The following is a 17,326-nucleotide window of genomic DNA, read 5'->3' on the forward strand; positions in this document are numbered from 1 at the left end:
GTTTGGCTCCAAGTAAAGGATAAACAAATGCATCCAAACGTTTGGTTATTACCTGTTAAGAATGTTTACTCAAAGTTTTACTCCACATAAGGAATAAACAATTCCAGAGGCGGATCCAGGATTTTAAGTTTATGGGTTCCTGTCGCAATTTCAAATTAATATACAATAATAACTTGGTTCACAAATAGTTATTTAATAAATTTTTTAACAAAAATACAGGGTTTACGCAAAAGTTATTGGGTTCCCGGAAACCCGTATGCTACACGCTAGATCCGCCCCCGAACAATTCACTTCCTTTAAAAGTTCTGAGTTTTGTTGTGCACAATACTATTAATTCTTTTGTGTGTCATCTATGATAAACTAGAAAACTCACCCGACTACTAAACACATATTACATATGAATTTCCTCATATCATATTATTATATTCCAGTAAAATGCAAACATATGTTATATTTTTCTCGAAGTATTTTAGCAAATTAGTTGTTTCAGTTAAGAAAATTTACTTGATGATGGTTACATTTTGCCATTTACCTAAAATTGAATGATATACTATAGCTTACAATAAAAAAAATTCATTTTAGAACATAAAATAATAATAATAATAATAATAATAATAATAATAATAATAATAATAATAATAATAGTGGAGTAATTACTCTTTCTTTATATTCTATTATTGATATCTCATTCTCTTTCCTTCTCACTTCTACTATTAGAAGTTATGGAGCTATAAGAAAGCACTAATTCGGATTAATTAAATGAGTAATCAATTATATTAAAATGACACAAAAGTATGAAAAAGAATGTACATAAAGGTCTAAGAGAAGTGTTAATTCACCTTTCGTAAGACCATCTCTCTGTGACTCTTGGATGATGACGACGCCTGTAGAAAGTTAAATATGTTAGTACTTAGTACTACTTTTCAAGTTTGACCGGCCACCTCTAGCACTTTTGGGATTCCTTCCATTTCGCTGTCCTCCTCATCAGATGCAACTAATTTATAGCCATTGGCCAATACATCAACAGTGCTGCTCAGTTCTCACTGCAAAAAGAAAAAAAGGTAGAGAAAAAATCCAAGTTCTTAGAAATAATTTGACAAAGAAAATATTATCTTTCGCAGTCACATCTGTGCTCACATACAAATAAAATTCAGCACAACTTGTGTTACACATATTCAATAATTCTTATTTTTACTAATGAAGAAATTAGCAAGACAAGTGTTTGACTTAAAAGATATCGAAATCTTTTTGAACAGATCAATCAAAGAAGATGAAGTGGTAAATCTTAGTCAGACATAATTAATTCCAGATCAAAGACCTAGTACTATGAATCGCATATAAGATAAAAGAAATGTACATGATCTTATTGAGATTCAATATTGTGTCTTCCATTGATCGATGGGGAGATAGCTTTACATCTTCTTCTATAGCTTGTTTTTTCCTATCAAGAATACAAGAAGAGAGCTCCAGAGAGAGAAAAGAGGGAGCAGCCCCCAGATCGAAGGTTTTCCCTTACTATATATAGTCAAGGCACCCTTGCTCTTTGCTTGGTCCGACGCTCGCCTGCCTCCAATGTGTCTTGGTCGTCCCTTTAGGCGCTGCTCCTTCCGACTCGACGGATGTCGAGAAAAGGGTGCAAAGTGGACTATGTTATCTTTCACTGCCCAGTCTCTTAGGCGGGACGTTGATCAGTTCGGTCGTGACGGTCATATTTTGACCAATACAATTAGTCCCTCCGTTTGTCGGGGTCTTCCTCTATCAAGCTCGACAGACGGATCATGATCGCTACTAAGTCGAGCGAAATCTGACTTATGACTTCTATTCTTTAGCTACATTACTTGGATTTTTAGGCGAGGTAGTGGCGTTCTTTCGATACCCATGGACCGTTGCGGCGGTTTCAGAACCGAAATGTCGTTTGGCATCAAGCGTCATTTAGTGGTCACCGCCATTATGACACACATTCCTGGGGAACTGAAATGTTTCGTGCCCTATCAGATTCGTTTGGCGACTCTTGAATTTCGTGCTCGGGGGATTTATGTCTCTTATAAATAGAGGGAACTTATCATTCGATTGACACACTTCTTTACCTTTCTGTTGAGAGAGTTCTGCAGATATATTTTCCCTCTGACACTCTAAGTTTTCGTTTGCCTTTAATTAACCGAAAATCTCCAACTTTTCTTCCCGTTGTCTTTTTACCGCCTCATCCGTACAAAATGGATGGTGATTCCTCTCGTGCCGATCTTTCCACCACAGTTCCGGCACCGGAAAGTGCTGCTTAGGCCTCCATAGGGGTAGATGCGGTGGAAGATGAGGAGTTCCCGTCGATGGTTGAGATCCTAGCTCGCCCCGGGAGAGAGTTGACCGACTTCAGTACTCACATCGGGGTGGAACCGGAACCTGTCCACTCCATTATGAGAGAGAGAGAGAGGGACATTGCAGAGTTGAAAGAAAGGTGGGGAATCCCCAATTACGTTGATATGCGGCCGGCGGTGGGGAATGACATAGTTCATTTCTACCGCCCCGGGTACTGCGTGTTCTATGCCTACCCCTTTCTTATTGGGTATACACTTCCTATTCCTTTGTTGTAGTGGATTTTTGCCGTTTTTACGAGGTATGCCCCGCTTAACTTTCACCGTATTTGTACAAGTTATTCCTTATGCTGCTTAAGTTCGCGGAACTCACCGGTCGTGAGGTCATTTTGGGCCATATGCTCAGCATCTTCTCCCCTCAACTTATTCACAACACGATGATACACATGCGTCCTCGGGGGTCAAAGAGTCTGGTGGTGAAGATGGACGACAGGACTAACCGTCGTTTCTACGAGAACTATTTTTACGTAGGACTGAGCGCATTGTGGCTGACCCAACGGGATTCCCTGAGAAATGGAACTTTGCGTGTAAGTTTTTGTATTTTTAGTCGGTGAGATGTCTAACCGTTTTCTATTATGGTACTAAACTTTATCATGTCTTTGTAGCTGAGAAATTGCCTCCTCCGCCTGTCGAAGGTATTCGTGATACAGTGGGGATTCTCACATGGTCGACCTTTGATGAAAGGTTCGGACGCAGGCCTCTTGCAGGTGAGATGACGTTTCTGTTTGCTATTCTTCCTCTCTTTTTACTTAGCTCTTACGTGTCGTTTGTTGATGTAAGGGAGAGTGCGTAGAGCAAGGGCTCCTCCGTTAGCTTTTTGTCAGTCGACCTCATCAACTCACCCTGTCGCGATACCCATCGCCCGACCTTCGTCGAGGGCTGCTTCAGTTGAGTTTGTAGCCTTGGTTACTCCTGGGAGGGCCACTTCTCAGGCCGAAGTCCCAACCCGCATTGCTCGCCCGACGGGTGAATCTTCGTCTACTGGGGAAGAGGAGGGGTCGTCGAAGAGACGACGAGTGGAATTTGAGACTGCTCCCCCAACAGTGATTCATCTAGACGACTCTCTTACAACGGGATCTGGAGATGGGGTTGTCGTGGCTCCCCCCGTAGGGATGGAACCAGACGTTGCCTCGGCTCGATCAGAGATTCCCACCATTATCAGTAGTCAGCAACCTGTCGTGGCGAAAGATCGGACTTCTAGGGCCGCCGTTATAATTTTGAACGTACCCTCATCCTCTGTAGTTGGTTGTGCTTCCTCTTCAGTTGTCGAAAGAGGGAAAGGCGTGATGGTCGACGATTACGAATCCGAATCGGACCTCGACCCTGATGATGTCAGGATATTTGAGGAGGGCCTTACTCACTCAGTGGTTCATGCGAGAAGCTCGGCTCGTATTCTTGAGATCCTTTCGGATACCAATCTTTTGGGGGACACGGAGGATCTGGTGCCGCAGTTCAGCATGTTATGCTCCGCGGCCCTTCGGTCCGTTCCTAATGTTGATTTGATGGATGAGGTGGCCGCTATGGGCTTAAGGGTATGTTGTGCTTACTTTCGCTTTTCCCTCTCCTTTCTTGATGATACGATTCTAACCCGTCTTTACATTTTTCAGACATATATGGTGGAAGTGGAAAGCATTCGCAGGGCCAACATTCGGGCTAAGATTTTCTTGAAGATGTTGGAGAAATATCATCGCTACCGCAACAAGTGCCGCAAGATACATGAGCGGCTGAAGGCTAACCCCGACTCGGGCTCTTGGTGAGGAGTTGGAGAAAAGGGACGAGGAGTTGATGCAAGCTATCCGTAGCAGAAGTGTGCTCAAGGAGCAACTTCGAATGAAGGACGAGGAGCTCGAGTTGGGCAAGGAAGTGGCCGCAGAATGCGAGCATATGCAAGACAGATTGAGGTTGATGCAGTCGTAGATGGATCAGAACCTGATCAAGGTCGAGGCGCTGAGCATGGAATGGATGGGGAAATTGACCGCGCTGGAGAACAAGGTCGCTGGGTTGGAGAGCATCGAGAGTGCTTAGTCCGCGGCTTCGGTGAAGGCGACGGCCTTGGAGAATACCATACGCGTCCTCCAATCCAAACAGGAGTCGAAAAGAGCGACGGTTACCCTCATGGAGGCACGGCTCGAGGAGCGCATCAACGAGATTGATCAAGAAGCATTGGTTCTGGGAGATCGAGTCGTAACACTAGAGGCAGAAAATGGGCGACTGTTAGCTCAGATTGAATCTTCCTCCACCGCCGTTCCCCGCCATATGCACGAGCTTTGGGTTTACGCAGAAGCCCAACAGGATATATATATAAGAGTTTGTGGGAGGCTGGTACTGTGACTGAGGCTGCATATGAAGAAATATGAGTGAAAGCGTGGGAGGCTCGCGTTAATTGTGGGTATGATGCGGCGATGCTTGAAGCTAATGGGGGTGCGGATGATGAGGAGGGAGGACTTCTTGGAGATGGTGATGGTGATGGCGGTGATGATGCCGAATGAAGAATGTTGTATTTGCCTGTTCTTACTTTCAGTTTTTTTATAGTTGTTCGTCGTCTGTTGTCGTTGTTTCTTTCCCCTTTCCTTTTCATTCTCTTTTTTTATTGTTGGCTTGGGCCGTATGTAAGTGGCGATTGTCCGCGCAATGACTTTGTATAAAGAAGAGTTTTTCGTTATTTGCCTTGTACATCGCCTTTATTTTCACTATTTATGGCTTTGGTACGAGATAGACGCCCGTATAGCGAGTCCCGGTTTTTCTTTCCCTGTATACTTCCTGACTGCTTTTGGCCTTAGATATACTTCGGGTTTCCTCTTTGACGATGGCCCCTGGCCTCAAAAGGTGTTATTTCGAACTAATCGAAATAGTGACCCGTCATCATTCGATCGAGGTCGAACTCTTTTCGTTGGCGAAGGCCTTTGGCCTTAGGGTGTTATTTCGAACATATCGAAATAGTAAGCCGTCGTCGTTCGATCGAGGTTGAACTCTTCTCTTTTTGGCGAAGGCCCTTGGCCTTAAAGGGTGATATTTCGAACTTATCAAAATAGTAACCCGTCGTCGTTTGATCGAGGTCGAACTCTCCTCTTTTTGACGAAGGCCCTTGGCCTTAAAGGGTGCTATTTCGAACTTATCGGAATAGTAACCCGTCGTCGTTCGATCGAGGCCGAACTCTTCTCTTTTTGGCGAAGGCCCTCGACCTTAGGGTGTTATTTCGAACTTATCGAAATAACAACTCATCGCCGTTCGATCGAGGTCGAACTCTTGTCTTTTTGGCGAAGGCCCTTGGCCTTAAAGGGTGTTATTTTGAACTTATCGAAATAGTAACTCGTCGTCGTTCGATCGAGGTCGAACTCTTCTTGTTGGCGAAGGACCTTGGCCTTAAAGGGTGTTATTTCGAACTTATCGAAATAGTAACACGCTGTCATTCGATCGAGGTCGAACTCTTCTTGTTGGCGAAGGCCCTTGGCCTTAAAGGGTGTTATTTCGAACTTATCGAAATAGTAACCCGTCGTCATTCGATCGAGGTCAAACTCTTCTTGTTGGCGAAGGCCCTTGGCCTTAGGGTGTTATAACGAACTTATCGAAATAATAACTTGTCGTCAGTCTCAGTTTCTGGAGAGCCAGATATCTTCCGGGAGAGTCCCAGTCTGTTTGACATTGCTCGCAACGGAGGGTGCAATGTCGGAGAATGTGAAACGTTGTTGTTCCTCTTAGGTTCGTTCTGAGCACATATTGTAGTTTCCTTGTCTGCCTCTCGCCTTCCCGCTTGGAGGTATCGCCGGCGGGCAGTATTGCAGTAGTTTTTCGTTCTTTAACTGAGGTGTTTCTTTATTCGTTTGCATGCGTGGCCTTTGTGTCCCTACTTGAGTAGAGAGTAGAAGGTGAGTTAGAATGATACTTTCCTTGGCCCCCGTCCGGTGGTCCGATGGAGGAGAACAGGTTGGTAACGTTGTTCGTCTCGTTTGGCATATCGATGGTTGATGGGGCGAAAGATTTCTGAGTTTGGTAATTTTGCTCGACTCACCTCCCCCTACTTCATTGCGCCTTTGTCTCACGTGGGTTGGGTTTTTCCTTCGCATTCCTCTTGGTGGGTGATCGTATTTCTTATCATTGATCTGGGAGAAACTAGGAAATTTCACTAAGAAATCCCCACAAACGGCGCCAAATTGTTTGACTCAAAAGATATCGAAACCTTTTTGAACAAATCAATCAAAGAAGATGAAGGGGTAAATCTTAGTCAGACATAATTAATTCCAGATCAAAGAGCTAGTAGTATGAATCGCATATAAGATAAAAGAAATGTAAATGATCTTATTGAGATTCAATATTGTGTCTCCCATCGATCGATGGGAGATAGCTTAACATCTTTTTCTCTAGGTTATTTTTTCCTATCAAGAATACAAGAAGAGAGCTCCAGAGAGAGAAAAGAGGGAGCAGCCCCCAGATCGAAGGTTTTCCCTTACTATATATAGTCAAGGCACCCTTGCTCTTTGCTTGGTCCGACGCTCGCCTGCCTCCAATGTGTCTTGATCGTCCCTTTAGGCGCTGCTCCTTCCGACTCGACGGATGTCGAGAAAAGGGTGCAAAGTGGATTATGTTATTTTTTACTGTCCGGTCTCTTAGGTGGGACGTTGATCAGTTCGGTCATGACGGTTAGATGTTGACCAATACAAGAGGCATTTGATACATTTGAATTACAAATAGAATCGTAACATTCAAATCCAAAACTATTGAAGAGAAGTTAAATGGAACTTACCTTGATGAGAGCAACCTGTTGCCAGTTCAAAAATTAAAACTTTTTAGTACAAAAAAGAATTATAGCTTAAAACGTGGAAAAAAAGGTTAAGAGAAAATTTAGAAGATAATAAGGATGCAAAGTACAAACGACAAAGCAGACTGGTGAAGCTTCTTGTTCTTCACTGTTTTGTCTTTTTACCATATACCATGATGTTAGAGATTGAAGAATACCTTCATCCCAAACAATTATTGATCCATTTCAATTGGGGTATCACAAGGAAAGATGAGAGGAACCAAAACCTGTTAAAAGGAAAAAGGCATCTATGTTCTGCATGTTAGAAAAATAATTTGGTAACTCAAAAAGAGATATTCAAATTGTTGTCTAGGTTCATTCTTGTTATATTTTATGAACAAATCATTATTATACTATTAATTTGAATATATTTAATGTGTGTATTAGTAAATTTGAATAGCTTTGAATACAATATTTCTATTAGTTTTAAATGGCTATTATTATTTATTATGGCTATCAAAATCAATTAATTTTTTGAATCTGACCATTTGATAACATTCCGTGCTTAATGGTCTTTAAATATGTAACGTTAGAGCCTTTGGTTTTGTAACGATTCTTTCTTGACAATCATATGTCCACTTTGGACTATATATATGTATATTGTGTTCTTTTTAAAAAAGTATGTGAAAAGAGTAAAAAAAATTCATCTCCTCTCTTTTGTGCTGGGTTTTTTTCGATACAATCTTTGTTGTTTCTGCTCCTAGTTATACTAGAATAGCTTGTTGAATCCTAAGAGATACGCCTAATTTTATTCATCCCGGTGTAGGCGAAATATCCTTAAGGACAATGTCCTTGACACGCTTCAAGCTAAATCTTTTATCCTCCATATTCATCAAATTTTTTCCAACAATCTTAAGGATATTTCTATACTATTTCCATGAAGAATATCATTTCTGGAATCTCGAGAGTAATAGATGATAGATGAACAAATATTATCATATTGATATCATATATTGTTGTTGCTAATTATACTTTGGCATGCACTCTTGACAAGTTATTATTCAATCACATTATGAAGATCAAAATGCATCACAAAATTAAGGTGAGAAAAGCTCAATAGTGATTGTGTGATTACCTTTTGGTATGTGTTGTTGTATTAAAATTGCTTGGAAGTAAGGTTGATTAAGCAACCTCTTGGTGAGTTAAACCGATAATAATTATTTCGATGAATTGTGATTGCCAAAGCGCAATAGCCATTGTAAGAAAATAAATCTTTCAATGGGAAGAGTAGATATATTCTCTAGAGACATATTGTGATTTAGCAATTGCTTAGAGATGAGAAGTTTTCATACATATTTTGAGTAGTCAAAAGAGGATTTGGCCGATCCTTTGACTTATAAGTGAAACATCGAGGGGTAGAGACTTTTGCCAATTTGAGATATATCAACAATGATGGTAACCCAACCTATGTGATTGGAGATCCCATGAAGCAGGTTCATATGGGTAATAACAAGTCATTAGTTGATCAAATGTGCACTATTAAATTATGTCTCTTCCCATGGTGTGTGTATATAGTGCAAGACTGCAAGGAATGTGAGACTGAATTATTAAATTCTTAATCCAATAATCCATAGCCTATTGTAGGTGGTGTATTGTGCTGCAGAATACACTTGATGGATGAACCTATATGAGTGTGGAGTGGGGCCGCTCTTATGAAATTTGTGGCGAAATTTCTAGAGCACTCATGAAAACCAGGCACGCGCATGGCCTATTATCGCAAAACCGCGACAAACAACAAAGTGTGTGCGAGTATAATGTGATAGATAAGATACTAAACTTACAAAAGAATTCTTGGTTCATAAAAGTTTTAAACTTCACCAATTGTTCTGTAAGTTTAATCTTATTTTATGTAGATCTGGTTCATAGTCCAAGAGACATCAGATTCAACGCATTATGCTCATTTGTGAAAACCCAGCAAAACTTTTTGTTTCACTTTATTACTTAATATTCTTTTTGAGTTATGTGGGAGATTGTTAGAAAAATAAATTGATAACTCAAAAAGGGATATTCAAATTGTTGTCTAGGTTCATTCTTGTTATATTATATGAATGGATCTTTATTATACTATTAGTTTGAATATATTTAATGTGTGTAATAATAAATTTGAATAGCTTTGAATATAATATTTTTATTAGTTTTAAATGGCTATTATTATTATTTATTATGGCTATCAAAATCAATTAATTTTTTGAATCTGACCATTTGATAACGTTCCGTGCTTAATGGCCTTTAAATATGTAACAGTAGAGCCTTTGGTTTTGTAAGGATTCTTTCTTGACAATCATATGTCCACTTTGGACTATATATATATGTATATTGTGTTCTTTTTTAAAAAAGTGTGTGAAAAGAGTAAAAACTTTTCTTCTTCTTTTTTTGTGCTGGGTTTTCTTCTATACAATCTTTGTTGTTTCTGCTCCTAATTATACTAGAAGAGCGTGTTGAATCCTGGAGATACGCCTAATTTTATTCATCCCGGTGTAGGCGAAATATCCTTAAGAACAGTGTCCTTGACACGCCTCAAGCTAAATCTTTTATTCTCCATATTCATCAAATTTTTTCCAACACTGCATTTGTAAGCAAGAATTGGAAGAAAAATGCCCATGCACTAATACTCACTCATAATTGTGGTATTTAATTTATTTTAGGAAGAGAAAACGGAAGCAATAAAAAGGAAAATAGAGAGATTTCAATGAAGTAGTAATAAATGAGTAGTATTAAGAAGAAAGAGATAAATCAGGTAACTTATAAATTTTCGATGTTTTTTAGATGAAAAATAAGGGAAAAAAGCAAAAAACTGAGAAAAAATATAAATAGAATTTTTTGCATATAAGAGATGTCACATCACTTTTTCATTTCCCTCTTTTACATTAATGTATAGATGCTTAAACGCATCTAGTTTTTACACCAAATCAATGTACTTTACCATGGTTAAGTAATAAATAAGGCAAATATATATATATTAATCATGGTAAGATGGCCATATTGAGGTGACTGCTAGGGATTATGACGAGATGCATGGCGGGTTTGATTTCGGAGTTAGGAATGAGAGTGATACCTCATTATTGATTTTTCCAAAGCTTTTGAGTGGTGTTAGCTAATTCGTGTTCTAGAAGAGGAAGGAACACTTGGTCACTTTCCGGAGTAAGGTTGCCACGACTCAGATTGATTACCTTCTTCTTATGAGGGGTGATAGGGACCTTTGCATTGATTGCAAGGTTATCCTGAGTGAGTGTCTGTCAACACAACATAGGCTCCTAGTAATGGACTTGGAGGTCAAGAGAGTAAGGAAGAAGAGAGCGGTGTACGACCGACCAAAGATTAAGTGTGGAGCCTTAACTAAGGCAAAGGCGAAGGAGTCGGGGGAGAAGTTATTGGCTATAAGGGCCTAGAGGAATAGTGGGGACGCGAGTAGTATGTGGACCACAACAGCTAACTACATTAGGGAAGCTGCTAGAGAGGTGTTAGGGGTATCGAAAGGTTATTCGGGAGGCCAAAAAGAGGATTGGTAGTGGAATAAGGAGGTCCAAGGAAAAGTGAAAGCTAAGAAAGCACCATATATGAAGCTAGTGGGGAGAAAGGATGAGGAGGAGTAGAGGACCTGTAGGGAGCGTTATAAGAAGGCAAGGAAAGAGGCAAAATTGACAGTCACGACGGCTAAGACTACAACTTTTGAGCGATTGTATGAGGATCTTGGGGGCAAAGGAGGCGATAGGAAGCGGTACAGATTAGCCAAGATTAGGAAGACAAAGGCTCGAGACCTAGATCAAGTGCGGTGCATCAAAGATGAAGATGGTAAGGTTTTGGTGGAAGGGGCATGTATTAGGCGTAGATGACACGAGTACTTCCATAGACTCCTGAACGAGGAAGGGGACAAGAACATCGTACTAGGTGAGCTGGAAACTCAGGGAGTCAGAGGAATTTTGGATTTTGCAGACGTATTAGGAACGAGGAGGTTGGGGGGACAATGCGGAAGATGAGCAGGGGTAAGGTAACTGGGCCTGACAAGATCCCAGAAGAATTTTGGAAGGAAGTGGGTCGGGCAGGCTCAGATGGCTTACTGGGTTGTTTAATGTAATTTTCAGGGTGAAGAAGAGCCAGAAGAGTAGTGGTGGAGTTTGATGATCCTGTTGTACAAAATAAAGTGATACTCATGAGTGCAATAACTATAGGGGTATCAAGTTGTTGAGTCATACTATGAAAATTTAGGAGAGGAGGGTGCGATGTAGTGTTACTATTTCCAGGAATCAGTTCGAATTTATGTCGGGAAGGTCTACTAAAGAAGTCATTCACCTTATGAGGAGATTGGTGTAGCAGTATAGGAAAGGAAGAAGAACTTGCATATGGTATTCATATACCTGGAGAAGGCATATGATAAAGTTCTGAGAGAGGTCCTATGGAGATGTATGGAGGCTAGCGATGTTCTAGTGGCGTATATTAGGGTGATTAAGGACATGTATGAGGGAGCGCAGAATTGGGTGAGGACTACGGGAGGAGTCTCAGATTATTTTCCAGTGGAGATGGGGTTGCATCAAGGATCGGTTCTTAGCACGTTTTTGTTTTCTTTAGCGTTAGAGGTGCTGACGCGACACATACAAGGGGAGGTGCCATGGTGTATGCTATTCGCTGACGACACAGTCCTAATTAATGAGACGAGTGACGGAGTTAACGCTAGGTTGGAAGTTTGGATATAGACGCTGGAGTCTAATGGTTTAAGTTGAGTAGGTCGAAAACTAAGTATTTGGAGTGCAAGTTTAGTGATGGGATGCATGAAGAAAGAGTGGAAGTGAAGATTGGTACTTAAGTAGTCCCCAGAAGAGATAGTTTCAAGTATCTTTGGTCTATTATCCAAGGTAACGGGGAGATTGACGAGGATGTTACCCATCGTATTGGAGCGAGATAGATGCGATGGATGCTCGCCTCGGGGGTTTTGTATGATAAGAGTGTGCCACCTGAACTTAAGGGCAAGTTCTACAGAGTGGTGGTTAGACCGGCTATGTTGTATGGAGCTGAGTGCTGGCTCGTCAAGAAGTCTCATGTCCGGAAGATGAAAGTAGCTGAAATGAGATGTTGAGATGGATGTACGGTCATACCAGGAGGGACAGGATCACGAATGAAGTTATTAGGGACCAGGTAGGAGTGATATCGGTTAGAGGACAGGTTGCGGGAGTCGAGTGAGATGGTTCGGGCATGTGAAGATGTGAGACATAAATGATCCGGTCAGGGGGCATTAGAGGTTGTCCATTGCAGGTCTGAGAAAGGGAAGTGCATGCCTAAGAAGTATTGGGGAGAGGTAGTTAAGCAGGACATGTCATTGCTCCAGCTTACCGAGGGTATGGCCCATGATAAAAATATGTGGAGGTCGAGGATTAGGGTTGTAGGTTGACGGATAGTAGTGTGTTCCTCCTAGACTTACCAGTAGTACTAGGTCTATTTTGTATTATCTTATTCATGGTTCTTTACTATTACATGTTGTGTCATTCGCGCCTTACCTTAATATATTGTTGTTACTATTGTTTGCTACTTGTTGCTTTATCTCCATTGTTCTTTGCGCCGAGGGTCTATCTGAAACCGCCTTTCTATCTTTATAAGGTAGGGATAAGGTCTGCATACACAATAGCTTCCCCAGACTCCATTTATGTATACTGATTTTTTTTTTTTTTTTTTTTTGTAATCATGGTTAGATGATAAAAAAGAGTTACGGCATTATGGTATTATTAATTTGGTGTAAACATGGATGTGGATAAATCCTTTCGTTTAGCAGTTGATCATAGCGGTCGTCCACATCTGGTCCAACAAATTCGACTATCATACATGACGTAATTGGAATAAGAAATTCTCAGCCACTTTCTTTGCCATGACTTGTTATTTTAGTTTTAGCCTTAGAATAATGAGAGAGAGAGAGAGAACTTTTGGTCGGATAGAGCTTTACAACAAGTTCTCTAATCTCAAATTTCACTGTTAATCCCTGCACTCAGAAAGCAGGCACGAGAAAAAAAAAAAAAAAAAAAAAAAAAGGGGAGGGGGGATTCTGAATTTTGCCATTGTCACACACCAGCAAATCCAGCTTGAACCTGCAATACAAAGGCTTCTTGTTTTTTGTAGGGTGCTGCGCTGTGCCTGTCTATGGATCTTCTAAAAAAGTTTTTACAAGTCGTATGCTCGTAATTAATGTTAATAGGCTAATATACACTTTATTTTGCCAAATATCTCATTTCTAAACTTCAAGATTATTGCTACTTTCCAAGTAGATGTCCATTGGGGGTCTTCATATGCAAAACCAAAATCTTGGGATTAGGATAATCATTTGTACAAAATTAAAAGAACAAATAGTACAAAATATTGGGACAGGATATTTTCGTACAATTCTATATTTCCAAGTATTATACCAGAGCATCTCCATATCCACATGAATGAGCATAAGAACATGACTCTTTCATTTCCACATGAATGCAACCTTTGACATATATATATTTGGATTATTTTTTTGATAAGGATATTCAGCATACCTACTATATGCCATCTAGCTAATTTAGTTTCTTTTGTTCCAAACTTCTGGGAATAAACAGTAGCAAGATGGCTAGGCATAGAACCCAATGAAATCACCAAAAAGGAATATTTGTAATTGCTATTCCAAATAATAGCAAATGCATAAATGCTAGGTTTACAATAATAATGAACCTTGACATATTAGCAATAATTCATGGACAATGTACGAAATAGCACCGGCTGCTGTGTATGAAATTCAAAAAGAATCTAATAACTTTTTGTGGATCCAAGGAATAAAAAGCCGATGATTTTCTCGTACGTTCTTGGTTCACATACAGGCCATGCAAAAAGAGATGGCAATCAAAAGTTTGGGCTTACCAGCTCAGAACAATCAGGAGTACTGGTAGAATGATATGCTCTTATCGTCGGATACACTGGCAAGCATACAAGACCTAACATCAGTCCTTGATGGTGGTCCAAACGCCACAGACCATACCTGGTCAGTGTGGTGGGTTAATGTCTGTGTAGCTGCTCTCATTTTAAGATCCCACAGCCTAACGGTCTTGTCACTAGAACCTGTTGCAATGGCTGCCCCATCTGGAGAGACATCCACACTCAAAACCCAACTCGCATGACCTGACAAAGATGTGAGCAAGGTTTTACCCTCAGCGTCATACACATGCACATGACCATCATCTGATGCTGAGAAAAGTATCCTTGAATCATGGTGTGAAGGCGAAAACACAAGAGAGCGCACAGGCATGGAATGGCCTTCCAAGAAGTGGAGGAACTTCGCACGTGCCACATCAAAAACAGAGATAGTTCCATCAACTGAACCACAGGCAAGAAGTCTACCATCAGGATTCCATGCAACTGACAGGACAAATTTCTTGTTGCCACTTTTCTCGGATGGTTGTGTGCCTCCTTGCCGCGGAATTGACAATGTGGCAATGAGTTGCCACTGAGTGGTATCCCATAGCTTGACTGATGAACTACCACCTCCGGCTGCTGCCAAAGTGCCACCCTGAAAAATGTGGAGAACCATAATGAGGCTGCCTAAAACCAATCATCTAAACATGAGTAGAAAAAAGTAAAGACATACAAAAAGGTTTGCTGTATAAACCTTGAGAACCACATGACAATTACAGTTAAAAACATAAAAGTAGGTTTGCTTATAAACCTTGAGCACCACATGACAATTAGAGTAAAAACATAAAAAAAAGGTATGCTTTATAAACCTTGAGCACCACATGACAATTAGTCAAGTAGCAAACACAAAGAAAAAAGAAAATCCTGATGTATGATGAACAAGGAATAAAGACAAACGAGAGGGAAAACATGGAAATGGGATTAAAGCAAAATATTTTGCGAGCCCCGTGTCAACCAAGGAAAAGAACCAATCACGGTAGACACCGTAGGCCTCCCCATTGTCAACCAAGGAAAAGAACCCAATCATGCTCTAAAACATAATCCAACATAATTTTGGATTTTACTTCAAGTATATAAGTTACGAAGATCACCGCAATTCAAAATCAAGAAATAATAAAAATTCCATAGCCAACCAACTTATCTCTTCTCGTAGCAAAACCTAAAAGCACCTCATAGCTAATTCCATAAATGAATTAAGAAAATACTTTATTTTAGTTCCATTCATGTTGACTGTACATAAATATCGCACTTTGCAACCAGTCAGCCTCATTAACTGAAATCTTAAAAGCAGTTATTTCCATTCCATAACGATGAAAATAAAGGAAAAAACATAATGACATGCTGAATTCAGGTGTTCTAAAAGGAAGGTAGCAAAACATTCAACTACAAATTCAAATATTTTGATCTAGCTCAGTACAGGAACATAGATGCACGCAAAGCTGTTAACTACTCAATCCACTAATGCCCATAATCACCGATTGGATCTGGTCGTCCCTAACACGAAGTTATTATCATCCTTCTTTTTACAAATCAGATAAAACAAAATCTGATTTCAGTAACTTAAAACAATCTGAACTTAAAACAATCTGATTCTTGTGATCTTATATTAGTAATTTTACAAACTAGCCTTTTAAAATTGTTATCTTTTGATTATTTGTTTGTTAAGGTATATAAATCATATGACCTAACGAAGCCTATCCCTAGAAAACTGAGTCTTAACTCTTAAGTAAATACGGAACACTACAAACTTGTCCCCATGCCATGAACCAAAAATATAAGTGTATCAACCATCACTGCTCCTAATCTGAACTCCTGAGACAAACATAAAGAGTTCACTCACTACCAAAGAAGCAAATACTACTTTCTCAAAAGAAAAAAGAAGAAAATGCAGTTACATTACACCGCTGCCAGTAAGAATGAAAGACAAACAAAAAATTCCTAAGCAAACCAGTTCAAATATGTTTCAAATCCCACATCAGTTGTGCCTGGATTGTTTGGTCTCCTTACATGTTCTTGGGCAATCCTCATCTCATAAGCTAGCTATTGGAATTGAGTTTGGCCCGAGGTACATTTTCTTATCAATATGTAGAATGAAAAAAATATTGAGATTCCATATTCAGTCATATCCAAGAAACAAGCTTCCACTATTCTGCGTCAGTATGCTAAATAAAGAGCTTGCATTTAAGCATAAAGCTTGTATAAAAAGTTTAATTAATTCCCTCAATTTGCCCACATTTTTTAGATAAAGCTTGTATCTTTTTCATTTGGTATATCTCTATAACTCATCTACTACGTAAAACAACATTGCATTAGAATGCACAGCCATTAGATTTAATAAATTTTTTTTTTTTTTTTTTTGCAAAAAAAAAAATTCCTTGCTTACATCGGGACTAAATTGCAATTGCCAGACTTCAGAAGGAGGAGCTTCGAGAGTGGCGATGGTGTTATTAGTATCAACCTCAAACACTCTAATGAAACTGTCTATAGAAGCAGACGCCGCGATCCTGCGATTCGGATGAGCGGTGACTGATACAACGCCGAGGCAATGACCGGTGTTTGTCTGAAGGCAAGTGAATTTGGTTGGGTCCCATATCCTGACCGTTTCATCAAGTCCTCCGGTGAGAAGTAGCGCCGGTTTATCGCCGGTCGATCGGACCCACGCCGCCGTCCAAAGTGAGTCCTCGTGCGCGTTCTGGATACTGTCTAGTGAAGCTAGTTTCATGGTGATTTTGGTAATGGTTAAACCCTAGGAGATGGAAGTGAAGATCTCTGCTGTCACTTTCGCTTACTGAGAGTGAAAAGGCAGATTTACTCCTGTTTTGTAGGTAAGTCCTTCATGTTACAATAATTACATTCTGGTCTCTTATTTTACTTCTCTCGGGGATCAAATATGCGATCCACAAGCTGGACTCAATTGGCAGTCATATGTGCGGCTTTTGCATCTATACCCCGTTTTGGCCTTTTGGTCACAATTGAACCTATACATGTTTTACAAAAAAGTTTGCAAGCGTATTCACTTTAAGATTAACTTCATACTTATCGGGTCTGAAGTTTAAAAAAAATTAGTCTGAAGTGAAAAATTGCACTTCAAATGTACTTAAGGCCAAATAGGTTGAAGTGCAACCAATGATTTCATGCACTTAGGAGTCGTTTGGTAGGGTGCATAAGAATAATGCTAAATAGGGTGTATTAGTAATGCTGGTATTAGTTATGCTTGCATTAGTTATGTGTCACCTCCTTTTTCCGT

The 17,326-nt window shown here is 40.0% G+C and overlaps 1 protein-coding gene across 1 annotated transcript; it reads right to left on the reverse strand.

Annotated features, from left to right (window-relative positions):
• Positions 1 to 13,763: 13,763 nt before the first annotated feature.
• LOC107793953 (WD repeat-containing protein VIP3-like) lies at positions 13,764 to 16,923 on the reverse strand. The gene is made up of 2 exons (XM_016616405.2): positions 16,463 to 16,923; positions 13,764 to 14,674 (listed from the first exon to the last, which is right to left on the reverse strand). The coding sequence occupies exons 1-2, from the start codon at positions 16,799 to 16,801 to the stop codon at positions 14,042 to 14,044; spliced, it is 972 nt and encodes a 323-aa protein (XP_016471891.1). The 5' UTR covers positions 16,802 to 16,923; the 3' UTR covers positions 13,764 to 14,041.
• Positions 16,924 to 17,326: the final 403 nt, after the last annotated feature.

This window comes from Nicotiana tabacum, chromosome 10 (genome assembly GCF_000715075.1).
Source record: "Nicotiana tabacum cultivar K326 chromosome 10, ASM71507v2, whole genome shotgun sequence".
NCBI classification, from domain to species: domain Eukaryota; kingdom Viridiplantae; phylum Streptophyta; class Magnoliopsida; order Solanales; family Solanaceae; genus Nicotiana; species Nicotiana tabacum.